General features: G+C 40.2%; 1 protein-coding gene across 4 annotated transcripts in view; it reads right to left on the bottom strand.

Moving 5' to 3' along the window:
• LOC139765282 (uncharacterized) overlaps positions 1-22,192 on the bottom strand; it is a 152,518-nt gene that overhangs the window by 22,824 nt on the left and 107,502 nt on the right. The window contains exon 14 of one of the 4 annotated variants that reach the window (XM_071692651.1): positions 8,520-9,699. The exons of 2 other annotated variants lie outside the window; for them this stretch is intronic. In XM_071692651.1, the coding sequence (XP_071548752.1) occupies positions 8,520-9,699 (1,180 nt within the window). Of the gene's footprint in view, positions 1-6,303; positions 9,700-22,192 lie in introns of those variants that run through there. One more of the 4 variants, XM_071692650.1, reaches the window with a different exon arrangement.

Raw genomic sequence — 22,192 nt, 5'->3', positions numbered from 1 at the left:
TGAGTTTGAATGGAGAAAAACTGGAGGAAGTGAAGTGTTTTAGATATCTGGGAGTGGATCTGGCAGCGGATGGAACCATGGAAGCAGAAGTGGATCATAGGGTGGGGGAGGGGGCGAAAATTCTGGGGGCCTTGAAGAATGTATGGAAGTCGAGAACATTATCTCGGAAAGCAAAAATGGGTATGTTTGAAGGAATAGTGGTTCCAACAATGTTGTATGGTTGTGAGGCGTGGGCTATGGATAGAGTTGTGCGCAGGAGGATGGATGTGCTGGAAATGAGATGTTTGAGGACAATGTGTGGTGTGAGGTGGTTTGATCGAGTGAGTAACGTAAGGGTAAGAGAGATGTGTGGAAATAAAAAGAGCGTGGTTGAGAGAGCAGAAGAGGGTGTTTTGAAGTGGTTTGGGCACATGGAGAGAATGAGTGAGGAAAGATTAACCAAGAGGATATATGTGTCGGAGCTGGAGGGAACGAGGAGAAGAGGGAGACCAAATTGGAGGTGGAAAGATGGAGTGAAAAAGATTTTGTGTGATCGGGGCCTGAACATGCAGGAGGGTGAAAGGAGGGCAAGGAATAGAGTGAATTGGAGCGATGTGGTATACCGGGGTTGACGTGCTGTCAGTGGATTGAATCAAGGCATGTGAAGCGTCTGGGGTAAACCATGGAAAGCTGTGTAGGTATGTATATTTGTGTGTGTGGACGTATATATATACATGTGTATGGGGGGGGTTGGGCCATTTCTTTCGTCTGTTTCCTTGCGCTACCTCGCAAACGCGGGAGACAGCGACAAAGTATAATAAAAAAAATAATAAAATAATATATATATTGTTGAATGTGTTTGATGATAGAGTGGCAGATATAGGGTGTTTTGGTCGAGGTGGTGTGCAAAGTGAGAGGGTTAGGGAAAATGATTTGGTAAACAGAGAAGAGGTAGTAAAAGCTTTGCGGAAGATGAAAGCCGGCAAGGCAGCAGGTTTGGATGGTATTGCAGTGGAATTTATTAAAAAAGGGGGTGACTGTATTGTTGACTGGTTGGTAAGGTTATTTAATGTATGTATGACTCATGGTGAGGTGCCTGAGGATTGGCGGAATGCGTGCATAGTGCCATTGTACAAAGGTAAAGGGGATAAGAGTGAGTGCTCAAATTACAGAGGTATAAGTTTGTTATGGATCTGGAGAAGGCATATGATAGAGTTGATAGAGATGCTCTGTGGAAGGTATTAAGAATATATGGTGTGGGAGGCAAGTTGTTAGAAGCAGTGAAAAGTTTTTATCGAGGATGTAAGGCATGTGTACGTGTAGGAAGAGAGGAAAATGATTGGTTCTCAGTGAATGTAGGTTTGCGGCAGGGGTGTGTGATGTCTCCATGGTTGTTTAATTTGTTTATGGATGGGGTTGTTAGGGAGGTAAATGCAAGAGTTTTGGAAAGAGGGGCAAGTATGAAGTCTGTTGGGGATGAGAGAGCTTGGGAAGTGAGTCAGTTGTTGTTCGCTGATGATACAGCGCTGGTGGCTGATTCATGTGAGAAACTGTAGAAGCTGGTGACTGAGTTTGGTAAAGTGTGTGGAAGAAGAAAGTCAAGAGTAAATGTGAATAAGAGCAAGGTTATTAGGTACAGTAGGGTTGAGGGTCAAGTCAATTGGGAGGTGAGTTTGAATGGAGAAAAACTGGAGGAAGTGAAGTGTTTTAGATATCTGGGAGTGGATCTGGCAGCGGATGGAACCATGGAAGCGGAAGTGGATCATAGGGTGGGGGAGGGGGCGAAAATTCTGGGAGCCTTGAAGAATGTGTGGAAGTCGAGAACATTATCTCGGAAAGCAAAAATGAGTATGTTTGAAGGAATAGTGGTTCCAACAATGTTGTATGGTTGCAAGGCGTGGGCTATGGATAGAGTTGTGCGCAGGAGGATGGATGTGCTGGAAATGAGATGTTTGAGGACAATGTGTGGTGTGAGGTGGTTTGATCGAGTAATATATATATATATATATATATATATATATATATATATATATATATATATATCATTTTTTTTTATTATACTTTGTCGCTGTCTCCCGCGTTTGCGAGGTAGCGCAAGGAAACAGACGAAAGAAATGGCCCAACCCCCCCCCATACACATGTATATACATACGTCCACACACGCAAATATACATACCTACACAACCTTCCATGGTTTACCCCAGACGCTTCACATGCCTTGATTCAATCCACTGACAGCACGTCAACCCCGGTATACCACATCGCTCCAATTCACTCTATTCCTTGCCCTCCTTTCACCCTCCTGCATGTTCAGGCCCCGATCACACAAAATCTTTTTCACTCCATCTTTCCACCTCCAATTTGGTCTCCCACTTCTCCTCGTTCCCTCCACCTCCGACACATATATCCTCTTGGTCAATCTTTCCTCACTCATTCTCTCCATGTGCCCAAACCACTTCAAAACACCCTCTTCTGCTCTCTCAACCACGCTCTTTTTATTTCCACACATCTCTCTTACCCTTCCGTTACTCACTCGATCAAACCACCTCACACCACACATTGTCCTCAAACATCTCATTTCCAGCACATCCATCCTCCTGCGCACAACTCTATCCATAGCCCACGCCTCGCAACCATACAACATTGTTGGAGCCACTATTCCTTCAAACATACCCATTTTTGCTTTCCGAGATAATGTTCTCGACTTCCACACATTCTTCAAGGCCCCCAGAATTTTCGCCCCCTCCCCCACCCTATGATCCACTTCCGCTTCCATGGTTCCATCCGCTGCCAGATCCACTCCCAGATATCTAAAACACTTCACTTCCTCCAGTTTTTCTCCATTCAAACTCACCTCCCAATTGACTTGACCCTCAACCCTACTGTACCTAATAACCTTGCTCTTATTCACATTTACTCTTAACTTTCTTCTTCCACACACTTTACCAAACTCAGTCACCAGCTTCTGCAGTTTCTCACATGAATCAGCCACCAGCGCTGTATCATCAGCGAACAACAACTGACTCACTTCCCAAGCTCTCTCATCCCCAACAGACTTCATACTTGCCCCTCTTTCCAAAACTCTTGCATTTACCTCCCTAACAACCCCATCCATAAACAAATTAAACAACCATGGAGACATCACACACTCCTGCCACAAACCTACATTCACTGAGAACCAATCACTTTCCTCTCTTCCTACACGTACACATGCCTTACATCCTCGATAAAAACTTTTCACTGCTTCTAACAACTTTCCTCCCACACCATATATTCTTAATACCTTCCACAGAGCATCTCTATCAACTCTATCATATGCCTTCTCCAGATCCATAAATGCTACATACAAATCCATTTGCTTTTCTAAGTATTTCTCACATACATTCTTCAAAGCAAACACCTGATCCACACATCCTCTACCACTTCTGAAACCACACTGCTCTTCCCCAATCTGATGCTCTGTACATGCCTTCACCCTCTCAATCAATACCCTCCCATATAATTTACCAGGAATACTCAACAAACTTATACCTCTGTAATTTGAGCACTCACTCTTATCCCCTTTGCCTTTGTACAATGGCACTATGCACGCATTCCGCCAATCCTCAGGCACCTCACCATGAGTCATACATAAATTAAATAACCTTACCAACCAGTCAACAATACAGTCACCCCCTTTTTTAATAAATTCCACTGCAATACCATCAGTGGAATATATATATATATATATATATATATATATATATATATATATATATATATATATATATATATATATATATATCATTTTCCCCTCCCAAAGAAAGCTCTTTTACGTAGTAAGAAAAATCACATTGAAAATTACCTTGCTGAAGACATACTATCTAGAATAGTCACAGTAAATGGACTTAAAGGATGGATGATCAGGCAAATGAAGCACAGTTTGGGGTGGAGAGATGAACTGTATGAAGAGGATACCATGAATTTCTTTCCTTGTCCAAAGCTGTTGCTGGTAAGTGTTCTGAGGACAATTACTATGTTTATGGCCTTTGTGCTGATGTTTGTGTTGGTGCAGGGAGTGACTGGCTTTTGTGATACCCTGTATGCTAGGGTTTTGTTGGAAAGAGACTAACTATTCAGGGTTATGAGAGGGTGCAGGTTGGATTCATATTTGTCATGGGTTTACGGGGAGACTGTGGATTTCTGTGGGATACTGCATTCTGTTTTGCGTGAGCTGTTGTTCTGACTGTATGTTGTAGTGTTGTAAGTTTGTTGTTGCTTGAGAACCGTCATGGTATTGGGAAATGATTTTAAGGTCGTCTGCATATAAAAGGACTCAACCTGGCTTGCAGGAAATGGGAGGTCATACAGGAATAGATTGAAGATGGCTAGAGAAAAAACTGCTCTCTGGGGGACTGCATTGTATAAATTGAGGATCTGGAAGGTCGAACCACTGTCAGTTTAGTTTGGCAACAAGCTATGAAGTTGGAGGATAGTACCAGGTATCTTTCAAGTAAGGATGTGTTGAGGGCTGGTGTCAAATGTTTTGGTGATCTCCATTGTCACTAGCACTATGTGGGAGGGGACCCTTTGTGATAAAGCAAAACGTTTACATGTGAGGGCAAAGAAATGTAAAATTTCTACACAAATGGTTTCTTTGGGTTCCAATACACTTGTTAAGTAGTAAATGGGATAAAAGAAGGGGGGATGTTTTTCTCCTATAGTATATTCTGTGACTTCAAGCAAAGCACTGGAAGACAAATTCAGGCAATCTACTATACAAAGTACATGCAAAATTTCTCTAAATACAAAATGTGAACTAATGAAGCAAACAAGGAAAGAGAAACTGCCCTGCTGTGGTCAGGTAACCACAGCTGCCAATTGACAAGGAAACAAAGAGATCTAACATATCTGGCTAAAAGAGAAACAAAATGCTTCAAGAATATGAATCGATCTAACTATATCCCTGATGTTTGTTCCAATTGGAACTCCCTCTAAGGGGTGGCCACAGCAACAGAGTCTCCATAACTAAAGAACTCTTGTGTCATTTCTTAGCTTTTAGTGCCTCACCCTTAACCAGCCACTAGCAGAGGGCAAGTCTAGTTCAGTGTTTGCAAAGGCTACCACCTAATATTTCTAATGACTACTTCTATCTAATGTTCCTGCCTACTACTTCTACCCGTTATAAAGTGTAGGTTAAAAGACACTGAAGAATAATTTCACATGTTCAAAACATCAAATGTCATATTACCTAGCAAACTGACAATAGAATTCACTAAAAGTTTGGTCAAAGTATAAAAATCAACTACTACAAGACTGGGTGAATGGCAAAGGATGATCTCCCATACTTGGCACAAGACTTATACAGTGTAGCGAGAAAGGAGACTTGCATGTAATTTTTCTATGCTTAACTGCTGCTCCCATTTTAGTGGGGTAGCATCTGGAACAAATGAACAACAGTCCCACCAGCACACTTTCACTCTATAGCTGTCAGGTGTAATCTTCCTATGCCAAAGTGCTGCTCCCACTTTGGTGAAGTGGCGCCTGGAACAAAACAACAACAGTCCCACCTGCACACTTTCACTCAATAGCTATCATGGGTAATGTGCTGTGACCAGTGCCTACCAACCACAACTAAGCCCTACAGATTATTCCATAGATCACCTTGACTTCATATGCTAAAAATTCCATTAATTTGATAAAACAAGAAAGTAATGTGGATTACATTTTGAACTCTCATAGCTTTAGGAAATTACAAGCTATAAAAAGAATATTCACATAAATGAACACTTATCAATGTAAAGTAATATCTTGCAAAAATTACCTAATACAATTAAGTCATATGGATTGTTGCTTAGTTTCCCAAAAGGAGAAAAAGGAAACAGTGAAGCATTCATGTTTCACTAACAAAAAACAAAAAAAAGGTTTCTGTTACAGTGAAAAAATTTCACAAAAGCAACTTAACCCTTTTGCTGTTAGTGCTGTTGTCTACCCATCTAACAATTTACTGTGGTTCCCAGCTTTTCTCCATTCTTACTCTTTTACTTGGTGCCTTTAAGATTGCATCTATTTACTTGAATGATGATAAAGAGTTGCCACAGGCTGTCAGCCTCAACTATAGGAAAGATAATGAAGGGCTTAGGGGCTTAGTTATCCTCTAGATGTCAGAGGAAGGAGTATGACCTTGTGCTGCTGCAGCTGATGAGTAAACTTCAAGATAGTTTACACAGAGATTTCCATTCAAATCTTTTTTTTTCATGCAGGAAAACAGATATTCATATGAACTCACATAAGCACTGAAAGAGCTACCTATTGTATTGATGTTACAAAGAGGAGAGAAACACAACAGCTTACTCATTTATTTTGCAGCACTGACTGGATGACGTCATGCTCCTATGAAGCCTTACAGTGGTGGTGTAACTAAGTGTACTGAGACAGGTTCCACATTTTTTGTAATTAGGGTGATGCATTAATTTCATTACCACATCAGAAAGAATAAAATTTCTTCTTTACTTCTTATCTTTTGTCTCCTTCAGCTACACTGACTGAAAGGGGCTGTCTCCCCATATGTAGTTAAAGTGTTAATATGTTCAATACCCTAAACTCTGAATATAAAGCAAAAGATCGTACATAACTCTAAAACAATCTAAATTTCAAACCTATGAAAATGCCAAAAATTATTAAGCTGAAAAAGTCAAGTAAGGTTGGCTTCAGATTTACAATGATTTAAATATGTGTCTTCTGCAGACTGTCCTTTCTGATGTTAAATATCAATACTTCACTAGAGACAACATGACATAAGGTAAATATTCACAAATGCTTCAGGTATTATTTGCATTTTAGTGCCAAGATGGTCAAAGGAATGAGTAATGTTGATCCTGATGAAAAGAAATTCTTTCTTTCATTTAATACAACATAAATTCAGACCAGGATACCTGACTGTGAAAACTAAGATGAGCACTGTATCACTTTCTGCCCAGAATGCCATGACATTACAAGTGATTTGACCATTTCCATGTGGCACGATTCAAATCCTCCCGAAGCAGTCTCAATCTGGAAGGGCTTGATTATCATCCCCTTTTATTGCTTTTAAACAAAGGCAGTATTTACAACCATTTCATAATTAGAGTTATGTGTAGGATCAAATACATCCACACACTGCACTGCATGAATGTAGATACTGGTCCCAAAATCCTTATTCAGTTTATATAACAAAGAACTTCCTTAAAATAAGCACCCCTTAGCAATGAATCACCATTTGTTGAAAGAAACATTCCCAATTCTTTGCTCTAAAACACTTATCTAGCCTCAGCCAATCTCTCCTTTAAGCCCTTGTTTAAGTTAAGGCAGTGTTCTTGGGTACAGTTTGACTTCCACCATACTTCTGAAGCATCTGTGGATGTCTTGATAGGCAGCAGATATGGATACAGAATCCTTTCATATGGACAGCTATCCATTCATTCACCTCATACAGAAAATTTAAAATCCTAAAATGTTTCAGATTTAGCAACAGGAAAGTCAGTTGAAATACAAATAATCAGCTTAATGCAGTGCTTATTACAAGCATGGCGTATGGTATGGGTGGCATTTTTTTCAGAAGCATATGAAGGGGGGAGGAGGGGAGAAACAAAGGCAACTGCACCCGCTTAAGTTATAAAATGTACAGCAAACTTAATAAAAATTATTATTTATTATACTTTTACCTTTACACTTATTCTTACCCTTTCAGTCCTTCAAAAGTTCAAAAGAAGACACAAATGTATTTGTTTGTTTACATAACTCTGTTTCAATGATTTACGCAAGTGACCCATGAAACAAATGTGTCCATTTCAACATCTTCCTAAAACACTGATGTATATGTGCATACTAAAAAAAGAAATAGTCTCCAAAAGCATGTTAATTTGTTCGATTTAAAAAAAATCCCTTGATCATAGCTAGTAGCTATTTTGTGTTATCAAATATCAAAAATTTATTGTCACTGAAAACTGGTAATCTGATTCAAAGTAACTTACTTCTTTACAGTAACTGTCTCAGCTGCATGAGAATTTGACTAGTATCACAGTTTAAACTTAGCATATAATAACTCAAAATATGTTAAGCCCACTAAGATACAATGTGCTTTTACATACCATTCTTGTTTTGAGCTTTTCATTATAATCTTGGTGAGTTTGTAATTGTCCACCCTCCCCAACCAAATTCTGGGTACGCACCTGATTCTTTTGCAAAATACAACTCTTGACAATTTCATAAATACTGGTATGTTTCCTTGCTACACTCTAATTTCTAAAATATGTGGAACTTAAATTCTACAATTATCTATAGAAAATAAAAAGTATTCAGTTCTTTTCAGATACATTCCATTTCAGAGGTAATTCAGATAAATGACATTTTATAAAAATGTCTGGTATTTTAAGGATTGTAACTTATAGAGCAGATGAATGCTACTCAGTTACCTAGTCACCTTTAAGCAGAGAAAAATGCTCTACAAAATTATAATTCACAAACAGGGTAGTTTCAACTTAGGATATTCTTTTGTAATATTAACATGAATCTGCACATACTATTCTTTTTCAGTTTCAAGAACTTCATATTCCATTTCTTCTGGTTTGACTTTGCAGACTGTGAAGTTCCCACCTTCTACATAAATAGTCTCCTCACATTCTTCTTCCTTCATGTGATCATCAGTCTCTTTACTGCTACAAATAAGACCATAATCAAGCTTCATGGGGCGACGTGTAGGATGCGGAGAAACAAACATTTTACCACTACTTGCCCGATCTTTCTCATGAACTAGATTTACAGCATGGATCACCCTCATATGTGCCGAGAGGCCATCAAAGCCTCTGAAAGCTGAATCACAACCATTGCAATGGAAGGCATAAGGTAATGCTGATATATCTTTATGCTTCCTCATATGTGTTTTTAGGTTAGCACCAGTCATGTGTTGGGCACCACATAAATCACAAATAAATCTTTTGTCTTTAAGGTGAACTGCACGTATATGGCAGGCAACATGTTTATAAGTTTTAAAAGCAGCATTACAATATTTGCAGGCATAATTTCTTTCTTTCTTGTGACTTCGCTGATGATCCTCAAATAAACTTTTTTGATTATATGCCTTTTTACACACATCACAAACATAACGACCTTCATTGGTGTGGAGGACCATATGATTCCTATGAGCTTGAGCAGTTTTAAAGCCTTTGCTACACACTGAACAAATATACTGACGCTCATCTGTGTGAACTTTCATGTGTCTCTTGAGGTGATAAAGTCTAGGTCCCTCATAATCACACTTATCACATTGATAGCGACGAGGGGCTCCATGTTTAAACATACAATGCACATTTAAACTAATCTTTTGATTAAAAGTCTCATTGCAAACATCACAAACATATTCACTTTGCCATGGAGCCACCCCAAGGTGAACCTGTTTTAAGTGTATATCAGCTTCATACTTAGTATTAAACACCTCTTTGCATTCCCAACAGGTATGCTCCTGCTGAAGAGTCTGGCCACTTCCCTGCTTTTTTAGATTCCCTTTTAGTTTATTTAGGCAGCTCCTCTGCTGCATCCTTTTAGATCTTCCTGACTGCAAAATCTGAGTTTTGCTCTCTCTGAGTTGTTGCCTATGCGGTATCTGCTGTTTAGGCAGAGTCTTGGGTCCAACAGAGTCTTCTGTATCACTCTTCTTGATGCATCCCAAAACAGACCCAGCCTCTTCAGCCACCAGCATCTGTTCTGCAATGAGAGGCAGCTATCAGACAGATGGTGGGGTGGGCAACTGTGGCTAATTCATTCACCGGTCACGAAGAAGTAAAGACATTTGGCAATCTAAAAACAAAATATTTTTGTGTACTTAATTTAACTGACTCAGTATCCATCATATCATTTATGAGACAAACTAGAAGTATTATTTTCATTTCATTTATCATCAAATTCACAGATGCAACGAATGAGATTTTTAAACCTCAAATTCATTGTTGCAGACTGTCATATGATTCTGAGAGCTTGAACATACATTAACTTTGCTCCACCTAAGTTAAAAGGATTGTTTCTCCTTATAAATCTTTTGTCACCACCTCCACTCACAAATAAATGTTCTCTTGAATGAGAAAAATGGGATGAATGGAATAGATTTGGTAAGAAAGTGTATACTGTATGTATGGAATGGTTAATAAGTCTAGCCCCTTGGCTTAAGTGTAATGCAACAAATTAAGACCAGCAATCCTGACACAGAAAGTGTAATATTACTAATACCACTTCAACGTTCCTAATTTAAGTTGTATTTCTTTGACCAGCTGATGTCTAATCCATATTTACTTTATGTAGCATCTGGTGCTGTGCTTTAAAATAATCTATATTTCTACAGCCTCTGTATTAAGACTGGATGAAAAAGCTTCTTAACTTTTTATGGAAGTATGCTTTATTCATTCTCAGGAATTAAAACCCAAAATTCCTTCCTATCTTTTCTCAGTCTAAAGAAAATTTTGAATGAAACTAACCACCATTCATCCTTAAGCTTTGGCAGTACAAAATACAGACAAGATAATTTTGAAATGGTCAAACTGATTGAAAGTCAATTGCATGCAGTATATAAACAACCAATATATTTTGATTAAATTCCTTGAAAAAGCATAGAAATGTCTCTCTTTATGTTTACGTCATCTGACATCTTTACCGTTTAACATTTACACATACACCCTCCTCTGTGCAACCCTATCTATAACCCATGCCTCACAACCATATAATAATGTTGGAACTACTATTCCTTCAAACATATCCAGTTTTGCTCTCAGAGATAATGTTCTCTCCTTCTACACATTCTTCATCACACCTAGAACCTTCGCCCCTCCCCCACCCCTGTGACTCACTCACACTTCCATGGTTTCATTCGCTGCTATGTTCACTCCCAGATATCTAAAACACTTCAATTCCTCCAATTTTTCTCCAATCAAAATTACATCTCAACTAACTTGTCCCTTAACCCTGCTGCACCTAATAACATTGCTCTTATTCACATTTATTCTCACCTTTCTCCTTTTGCACACTTTTCCAAACTCATTCATCAGCTTCAGTTTCTCACTCTAATCAGCCACCAGTGCTGTATCTTTGGCAAACAGCCACTGACCAGGTTCCCAGGCCCTCTCATCCCCAACAGATAGCATACTTGCCCCTCTCTCCAAAACTCTTGCATTTACCTCCCCAACCACTCCATCCATGAGCAAATTAAACAAGCTTGGGGACATCAAACACCCCTGCCACAAACCAACTTTCACTGGGAACCAATCGCTCTCTTCTCTTCCTTCTTGTACACATGCCTTACATCCTTGATAAAAAAATTTCTATTGCTTCCAGTAACTTACCTCCCATGCCTTATACTAATAAGACCTTGTACAAAGCATCTCTATCAACCCTATCATATGCCTTCTCCAGATCCATAAACTTTATGCTACATACAAATCCATCTGTTTTTCTAAGTATTTCTCACATACGTTCTTCAAAGCAAACACCTAATCCACACATCCTCTACAACTTCTGAAAACACACTGCTCCTCCTTAATCTGATGCTCTGTACACACTCAATCAGTACCCTCCCATTCGATTTCCCAGGAATACTCAACAAACGTATGCCTCTGTAGTTTGAACACTCACCTCTATCCCATAACTCACCTTTATCCCATAACTCTATCATGTTGACATGAGTAATATTACTCATTTCAAAATGACAGTTAAATCGTCATCATTTCAGTCTATGTTCCTCAGGGCATTACGTATTTGCAGTCCAGAGTTTATTGATGATGATTTTGAGAAGATATATTCTATTGGATTCAAGTTAAAGTACCCTAGATCTTTCATTGATAAATCCCTTAAATTAGCAAAGAAATCATTTTATAGAGTTGAAAACAAACCTCCCATTGACAGCAAAAATCTTTTAGTTATCCCTTTTAATAATAATTTTACTTTACTTCCCATGTTACTTAAATCCTTTAATGTAAATGTTGCCTTCAGCAATAATAATACTATAAAGAATATCTTAATCAGAAACTCACCAGAAAGTTCTCCTGATTGTATTTACAAAGTACCATGTAGAAATTGTGATAAAATTTATGTTGGGCAGACTGGTAAGGATCTCTCTGTTGTACTTAAGCAACATAAATATAGTATAAGAACAGGACAAGAATCAATTTAAAACCTATGATCATTGTATTGACTGGAGTAATGCCATCTCAGTTATTAAATCTAACTCCAGTACCACGAGAAATATTGAATCTTCTATATCAAATACACAAAGAATCATAACCTTAATATTAGTGAAGGTCCATACAAATTGGATAGCTTTATTGTTGATAAAATTTGTAAACAATTCCCTTTCTGGTCCACATAATAAGTTTATGACACACAGGTTGTCTGTCTTGGATGCACCCAATCCCCATCTGGACAGTCACATGTTTACCAAATGGTGTCCTAGCTACGTCTCTTCGTTGTACATCAAGTGACTTGCATTTCTTTCTTGTATCTCTCCTGGTATTGCAGTGGAATTTATTAAAAAAGGGGGTGACTGTATTGTTGACTGGTTGGTAAGGTTATTTAATGTATGTATGACTCATGGTGAGGTGCCTGAGGATTGGCGGAATGCGTGCATAGTGCCATTGTACAAAGGCAAAGGGGATAAGAGTGAGTGCTCAAATTACAGAGGTATAAGTTTGTTGAGTATTCCTGGTAAATCATATGGGAGGGTATTGATTGAGAGGGTGAAGGCATGTACAGAGCATCAGATTGGGGAAGAGCAGTGTGGTTTCAGAAGTGGTAGAGGATGTGTGGATCAGGTGTTTGCTTTGAAGAATGTATGTGAGAAATACTTAGAAAAGCAAATGGATTTGTATGTAGCATTTATGGATCTGGAGAAGGCATATGATAGAGTTGATAGAGATGCTCTGTGGAAGGTATTAAGAATATATGGTGTGGGAGGCAAGTTGTTAGAAGCAGTGAAAAGTTTTTATCGAGGATGTAAGGCATGTGTACGTGTAGGAAGAGAGGAAAGTGATTGGTTCTCAGTGAATGTAGGTTTGCGGCAGGGGTGTGTGATGTCTCCATGGTTGTTTAATTTGTTTATGGATGGGGTTGTTAGGGAGGTAAATGCAAGAGTCTTGGAAAGAGGGGCAAGTATGAAGTCTGTTGGGGATGAGAGAGCTTGGGAAGTGAGTCAGTTGTTGTTCGCTGATGATACAGCGCTGGTGGCGGATTCATGTGAGAAACTGCAGAAGCTGGTGATGGAGTTTGGTAAAGTGTGTGGAAGAAGAAAGTTAAGAGTAAATGTGAATAAGAGCAAGGTTATTAGGTACAGTAGGGCTGAGGGTCAAGTCAATTGGGAGGTGAGTTTGAATGGAGAAAAACTGGAGGAAGTGAAGTGTTTTAGATATCTGGGAGTGGATCTGGCAGCGGATGGAACCATGGAAGCGGAAGTGGATCATAGGGTGAGGGAGGGGGCGAAAATTTTGGGAGCCTTGAAAAATGTGTGGAAGTCGAGAACATTATCTCGGAAAGCAAAAATGGGTATGTTTGAAGGAATAGTGGTTCCAACAATGTTGTATGGTTGCGAGGCGTGGGCTATGGATAGAGTTGTGCGCAGGAGGATGGATGTGCTGGAAATGAGATGTTTGAGGACAATGTGTGGTGTGAGGTGGTTTGATCGAGTAAGTAACGTAAGGGTAAGAGAGATGTGTGGAAATAAAAAGAGCGTGGTTGAGAGAGCAGAAGAGGGTGTTTTGAAATGGTTTGGGCACATGGAGAGAATGAGTGAGGAAAGATTGACCAAGAGGATATATGTGTCGGAGGTGGAGGGAACGAGGATAAGAGGGAGACCAAATTGGAGGTGGAAAGATGGAGTGAAAAGGATTTTGTGTGATCGGGGCCTGAACATGCAGGAGGGTGAAAGGAGGGCAAGGAATAGAGTGAATTGGAGCGATGTGGTATACAGGGGTTGACGTGCTGTCAGTGGATTGAATCAAGGCATGTGAAGCGTCCGGGGTAAACCATGGAAAGCTGTGTAGGTATGTATATTTGCGTGTGTGGACGTGTGTATGTACATGTGTATGGGGGGGGGTTGGGCCATTTCTTTCGTCTGTTTCCTTGCGCTACCTCGCAAACGCGGGAGACAGCGACGAGGTATAAAAAAAAAAAAAAAAAATCTCTCCTGATGATGTGCTCATTACAAAGAAAGTGCACTTGGGAGCTTATCGTGTTTCACTTCCCTGTGGACTCGTAGGAATATACTTGATCATGCACTAAATTGTGATCCTTTCCAATATATTCATCTTTTATATATACCATACTTTGTCGCTGTCTCCTGTGTTAGCAAGGTAGCGCAAGGAAACAGACAAAAGGATGGCCCAACCCACCCACATACACATGTACATACATACACATATACATAAATACCTATACATTTCAAAGTATACATATATATACATACACAGACATATACATAAGTACACATGTACATAATTCATACTTGCTGCCTTTATTCATTCTCGTTGCCACCCCGCCACATATGAAATGACAATCCCCTACCCCTGCATGCACCCGAGGTAGCACTAAAAAAAGACAAAGTCCAAATTTGTTCACACTCAGTCTCTAGCTGTCATGTATAATGCACCGAAACCACAGCATATATATATATATATATATATATATATATATATATAGGAAAGTTGTTAGAAGCAGTGAAAAGTTTTTATCGAGGATGTAAGGCATGTGTACGTGTAGGAAGAGAGGAAAGTGATTGGTTCTCAGTGAATGTAGGTTTGCGGCAGGGGTGTGTGATGTCTCCATGGTTGTTTAATTTGTTTATGGATGGGGTTGTTAGGGAGGTAAATGCAAGAGTTTTGGAAAGAGGGGCAAGTATGAAGTCTGTTGGGGATGAGAGAGATTGGGAAGTGAGTCAGTTGTTGTTCGCTGATGATACAGCGCTGGTGGCTGATTCATGTGAGAAACTGCAGAAGCTGGTGACTGAGTTTGGTAAAGTGTGTGGAAGAAGAAAGTTAAGAGTAAATGTGAATAAGAGCAAGGTTATTAGGTACAGTAGGGTTGAGGGTCAAGTCAATTGGGAGGTGAGTTTGAATGGAGAAAAACTGGAGGAAGTGAAGTGTTTTAGATATCTGGGAGTGGATCTGGCAGCGGATGGAACCATGGAAGCGGAAGTGGATCATAGGGTGGGGGAGGGGGCGAAAATTCTGGGGGCCTTGAAGAATGTGTGGAAGTCGAGAACATTATCTCGAAAAGCAAAAATGGGTATGTTTGAAGGAATAGTGGTTCCAACAATGTTGTATGGTTGCGAGGCGTGGGCTATGGATAGAGTTGTGCGCAGGAGGATGGATGTGCTGGAAATGAGATGTTTGAGGACAATGTGTGGTGTGAGGTGGTTTGATCGAGTGAGTAACGTAAGGGTAAGAGAGATGTGTGGAAATAAAAAGAGCGTGGTTGAGAGAGCAGAAGATGGTGTTTTGAAGTGGTTTGGGCACATGGAGAGAATGAGTGAGGAAAGATTGACCAAGAGGATATATGTGTCGGAGGTGGAGGGAGCAAGGAGAAGAGGGAGACCAAATTGGAGGTGGAAAGATGGAGTGAAAAAGATTTTGTGTGATCGGGGCCTGAACATGCAGGAGGGTGAAAGGAGGGCAAGGAATAGAGTGAATTGGAGCGATGTGGTATACAGGGGTTGACGTGCTGTCAGTGGATTGAGTCGGGGCATGTGAAGCGTCTGGGGTAAACCATGGAAAGCTGTGTAGGTATGTATATTTGCGTGTGTGGACGTGTGTATGTACATGTGTATGGGGGGGGGTTGGGCCATTTCTTTCGTCTGTTTCCTTGCGCTACCTCGCAAACGCGGGAGACAGCGACAAAGTAAAAAAAAAAAAAAAAAAAAAAAATATATATATATATATTATTTTTATTTTTTTTATTTTGCTTTGTCGCTGTCTCCCGCGTTAGCAAGGTAGCGCAAGGAAACAGACGAAAGAATGGCCCAACCCACCCACATACACATGTATATACATACACATCCACACATGCAAATATACATACCTATACATCTCAATGTACACACATATATACACACAGACATATACATATATACACATGTACATAATTCATACTGTCTGCCTTTATTTGTTCCCATCGCCATCCCGCCACACATGGAATAACAACCCCCTCCCCCCTCATGTGTGCGAGGTAGTGCTAGGAAAAGACAACAAAGGCCCCATTCGTTCACACTCAGTCTCTAGCTGTCATGTAATAATGCACCGAAACCACAGCTCCCTTTCCACATCCAGGCCCCACACAACTTTCCATGGTTTACCCCAGACACTTCACATGCCCTGGTTCAATCCATTGACAGCACGTCGACCCCGGTATACCACATCGTTCCAATTCACTCTATTCCTTGCACGCCTTTCACCCTCCTGCATGTCCAGGCCCCGATCACTCAAAATCTTTTTCACTCCATCTTTCGACCTAAAATTTGGTCTCCCACTTCTCGTTCCCTCCACCTCTGACACATATATCCTCTTGGTCAATCTTTCCTCACTCATTTCCTCCATGTGACCAAACCATTTCAAAACACCTTCTTCTGCTCTCTCAACCACACTCTTTTTATTTCCACACATCTCTCTTACCCTTACATTACTTACTCGATCAAACCACCTCACACCACATATTGTCCTCAAACATCTCATTTCCAGCACATCCACCCTCCTGCGCACAACTCTATCTATAGCCACTCCTCACAACCATATAACATTGTTGGAACCACTATTCCTTCAAACATACCCATTTTTGCTTTCCAAGATAACGTTCTCGACTTCTACACATTTTCAACGCTCCCAGAACTTTCAACCCTTCCCCCACCCTATGATTCACTCCCACTTCCATGGTTCCATCTACTACCAAATCCACTCCCATATATCTAAAACACCTCACTTCCTCCAGTTTTTCTTCATTCAAATTTACCTCCCAATTGACTTGTCCCTCAACCCTACTGTACTTAATAACCTTGCTCTTATTCACATTTACTCTCAGCTTTCTTCTTTCACACACTTTACCAAACTCAGTCACCACCTTCTGCAGTTTCTCACCCGAACCACCAGTGCTGTATCATCAGCGAACAGCAACTGACTCACTTCCCAAGCTCTCTCATCCACAACAGACTACATACTTGCCCCTCTCTCCAAAACTCTTGCATTCATCTCCCTAACAACCCCATCCATAAAGAAGTTAAAGAACCATGGAGACATCATGCACCTCTGCCACAAACCGATATTCACTGGGAACTAATAACTTTCCTCTTTCCCTACTTGTACACATGCCTTACATCCTTGATAAAAACTTTTCACTACTTCTAGCAACTTATCTCCCACACTATATACTCTTAATACCTTCCACAAAGCATCTCTATCAACTCTATCATATGCCTTTTCCAGATCCATAAACGGTGACTGAGTTGGGTAAAGTGTGTGAAAGAAGAAGGCTGAGAGTAAATGAGAATAAGAGCAAGGTTATTAGGTTCAGTTGGATTGAGGGACAAGTTAACTGGGAGGTAAGTTTGAAGAGAGAAAACTGGAGGAAGTGAAGTGTTTTAGATATGTGGGAGTGGATTTAGCAGTGGAGGGAACCATGGAAGCAGAAGTGAGTCACATGGGGGAGGGGGTGAAGGTTCTAGGAGCATTAAAGGATGTGTGAAAGGCAAGAACATTACGTCAGAGGGCAAAAATGGGTATGTTTGAAGGAATAGTGGTTCCAGCAATGATACATGGTTGTGAGGCATGGGCTATACATAAAGTTGTGTGGAGGAGGGTGGATATGTTGGAAATGAGATGTTTGAGGACAATATGTGGCGTGACGTGGTTTGATTGAGTAAGTAATAAAAGGGTAAGAGAAATGTGTGATAATAAAAAGAATGTGGTCGAGAAAGCAGAAGAGGGTGTATTGAAATAGTTTGGTCACATGGAGGAAATGAGTGAGGAAAGATTGACAAAGAGGATATATGGGTCAGAGGTGGATGGAATGAGGAGAAGCAGGAGACCAAATTGGAGGTGGAAGGATGGAGTGAAAAATATTTTGAGCTATCGGAGCCTGACCATACAGGAGGGTGAAAGGCGTGCAAGGAACAGAGTGAACTGGAATGATGTGGTATACCGGGGTCGTTGTGCTGTCAATGGATTGAACTAGGGCATGTGAAGCGTCTGGGGTAAACCATGGAAAGTTTTGTGGGGCCTGGATGTGGAAAGGAAGCTTTGGTTTCGATGCATTACACATGACAGCTAGAGACTGAGTGTGAATGAATGTGGCCTTTGTTGTCTTTTCCTTGCACTACCTCGTGTGCACGCAGGGGGAAGGGGGTGCCATTTCATGTGTGGTGGGGTGGCGATGGGAATAGATGAAGGCAGCATGTATGAATATGTACAAGTGTAGATATGTATATGTCTGTATATGTATGTATACGCTGAAATGTATAAGTATGTATATGTGCGTGTGCGGGCGTTTATGTATACACGTGTATGTGGGTGGGTTGGGCCATTCTTTCATCTTTTTCCTTATGTTACCTCGCTAACACAGTAGATAGCGACAAAGTATAATAAAATATAATCATATTATCATGGGCAGATTAGAAAGGGTAGTGAGTGGTGGGATGACGAAGTAAGATTATTAGTGAAAGAGAAGAGAGAGGCATTTGGATGTTTTTTGCAGAGAGGCAGTGCAAATCACTGGGAGACATATAAAAGAAATAGGCAAGAGGTCAAGAGAAAGGTGCAAGAGGTGAAAAAGAGGGCAAATGAGAGTTGAGGTGGGAGAGTATCATAAAATTTTAAAAATAGTGCATGAGACATGAGAACAAATGGGAACATCGGTGAAGGGGGCTAATGGGGAGGTAATAACAAGTAGTGGTGAAGTGAGATGGAGATGGAGTGAGTATTTCGAAGGTTTGTTGAATGTGTTTGATGATAGAGTGGCAGATATAGGGTGTTTTGGTCGAGGTGGTGTGCAAAGTGAGATGGTCAAGTAGAATGATTTGGTAAACAGAGAAGAGGTAGTGAAAGCTTTGCGGAAGATGAAGGCCGGCAAGGCGGCGGGTTTAGATGGTATTGCTATGGAATTTATTAAAAAAGGGGGTGAATGTGTTGTTGACTGGTTGGTGAGGATATTCAACAAATGTATGGTTCATGGTGAAGTGCCCGAGGATTGGCAGAATGCATGCATAGTGCCATTGTACAAAGGCAAAGGGGATAAAGGTGAGTGTTCAAATTACAGAGGTATAAGTTTGTTGAGTATTCCTGGGAAATTATATGGGAGGGTATTGATTGAGAGGGTCAAGGCATGTACAGAGCATCAGATTGGGGAAGAGCAGTGTGGTTTCAGAAGTGGTAGAGGATGTTTGGATCAGGTGTTTGCTTTGAAGAATGTATGAGAGAAATACTTAGAAAAACAAATGGATTTGTATCTAGCATTTATGGATCTGGTGAAGGCATATGATAGAGTTGATAGAGATGCTTTGTGGAAGATATTAAGAGTATATGGTGTGGGAGGTAAGTTGTTAGAAGCAGTGAAAAGTTTTTATCAAGTATGTAAGGCATGTGTACGAGTAGGAAGAAAGGAAAGTGATTGGTTCCCAGTGAATGTCGGTTTGCGACAGGGGTGTGAGATGTCTCCATGGTTGTTTAATTTGTTTATGGATGGGGTTGTTGGGGAGGTGAATGCAAGAGTTTCGTTGAGAGATTCAAGTATGTAGTCTGTTGTGGATGAGAGGGTTTAGGAAGTGAGTCAGTTGTTGTTCGCTGATGATATAGTGCTGGTGGCTGAATCGGGTAAGAAACTGCAGAAGTTGGTGACTGAGTTTGGTAAAGTGTGTGAAAGAAGAAAGCTGAGAGTAAATGTGAATAAGAGCAAGGTTATTACGTTTAATAGGGTTGAGGGACAAGTCAATTGGGAGGCAAGTTTGAATGGAGAAAAACTGGAGGAAATGAAGTGTTTTAGATATCTGGGAGTGGATTTAGCAGTGGATGGAACCATGGAAGCGGAAGTGAGTCACAGCGTGGGGAAGGGGCAAAGTTTCTGGGAGCGTTGAAGAATGTTTGGAATGCAAGAACATTATCTCAGAGGAAAAATGGGTATGTTTAAAGGAATAGTGGTTCCAACAATGTTGTATGGTTGTGAGGGATGGGCTATAGATAGGGTTGTGTGGAGAAGGGTAGATGTGTTGGAAATGAGATGTTTGACGACAATATGTGGCGTGAGGTGGTTTGATTGAGTAAGTAATGAAAGGGTAAGAGAGATGTGTGGTAATAAAAAGTGTAGTCAAGAGAGCAGAAGAGGGTGTATTGATATGGTTTGGTCACATGGAGAGAATGTGAGAGGAAAGACTGACAAAGAGGATATATGTGTCAACGGTGGAGGGAACAAGGAAAAGCGGGAGACCAAATTGGAGGTGGAAGGATGGAGTGAAAAAGATTTTGAGCGATCGGGGCCTGAACATACAGGAGGGTGAAAGGCATGCAAGGAATAGAAAGAAGTGGAACGATGTGGTATACCAATGGGGCCTGAATGTGGATAGGGAGCTGTGGTTTCGGTGCATTACACATGACAGCTAGAGACTGAGTGTGAACGAATGTGGCCTTTGTTGTCTTTTCCTAGCGCTACCTCACGCACACGCAGGGGGAGGGGGTGCCATTTCATGTGTGGCGGGGTGGCGGCGGGAATGGATGAAGGCAGCATGTATGAATATGTATATGTGTATTTATGTATATGTCTGTGCATGTATATGTATGTGTACATTGAAATGTATAGGTATGTATATGTGTGTGTGTGGGTGTTTATGTATATACATGTGTATGTGGGAGGGTTGGGCCACTCTCTCATCTGTTTCCTTACGCTACCTTGCTAATGTGAGAGACAGCAACAAAGTATAATAAAAAATATGTAAATAAAATATATATACATTCATTCATATATATTTATAATATTTAGTCGCTGTCTCCTGCATTAGCACTCAAAAGCTGGTCACATCCATCAGTTGGGCCATAGGTCATAAAGTGTTGTGATGATGTGTGTGTATCTATGTGAAGGGAGAGCACAGCAATGATTAGTATGTGCCGAAAGTCTTCCTTATGGCAGCTGCATCATGGACATGAAGGGTCTTAGGATATGTTGATATTCTTTTTGTAGTGTGGTAGATAGGAAGCTGTGGATAGTTGTGGATTGGGAGCTGTTGTTTTGGTACATTACTTGTGATAGCTATATACTGGATATGAGCGGATCAAGTGAAACATTGATCAAGTATGAAAAAAATTTATATATGAATAGCATGAGTATGATAAGTCTTGCTTAGGGCATTCAGTTGTCCATGCTATCCCAGCTAATATGAAAAAAAAGCCCATAATTTTGCTACCCCTGCATGAAGTACAGCACTGAAGCTGCAGGATTAAGAACTCCTGAATGAAGGCAAGCAAGTATGAAGATGTACATGTGTATATATGTATATGTCTGTGTATGTGTATGTATATGCTGATATGTATATGTATGTATAATTGCATATATGGGTGTTTATGTATATATGTGTGCATATGAGTGGATGGGCCATTCTTCGTCTGTTTCCTGGCGCTACCTTGTTGACATGGGAAACAGCAACTATGTATAATGAAATAACAATAAATAATATAATGATAATAATAATAATAATAATAATAATAATAATAATAATAATAATAATAATACAGTCATAGATATATCATCAGACACCTCATGTCAATGATGCATCTCCCACACTTGTGACACTGGGTATCTACTCAGTTGCCCTACACTCACCCCACAAAGCCAAACATTCATCACTACATTATTCCCATACTTCTTGACCTGTTCTGCAGTCCCATCTAGTGGCTGTAGGTAGCTTCCTGAGTGCTGTGAGAGCCCTATAGAAGGGGATCCTGAGGCAGGAAAATACAGCAAGGTATAATGTGAGAGAATTTTCCTATGTACTTTATAATTCATTATATTGGATAAATATGTAAGTTCCCTATGTACTTTATAATTCATTATATTGGATAAATATGTAAGTTGTGAAATGTTTTGTAATACAAGGTAAGTTGCATTCAAAATCAATCCAGTCTAGCAATGATGCTCTCATAAGTCTACTTGACTGTGTAATTTGTTTGTGCTTTAAACACAGACTTGATAGAGAATC

Source organism: Panulirus ornatus, chromosome 53 (assembly GCF_036320965.1).
Source record: "Panulirus ornatus isolate Po-2019 chromosome 53, ASM3632096v1, whole genome shotgun sequence".
NCBI lineage: Eukaryota > Metazoa > Arthropoda > Malacostraca > Decapoda > Palinuridae > Panulirus > Panulirus ornatus.
This window is presented reverse-complemented; position numbering and strand designations above follow the sequence as displayed.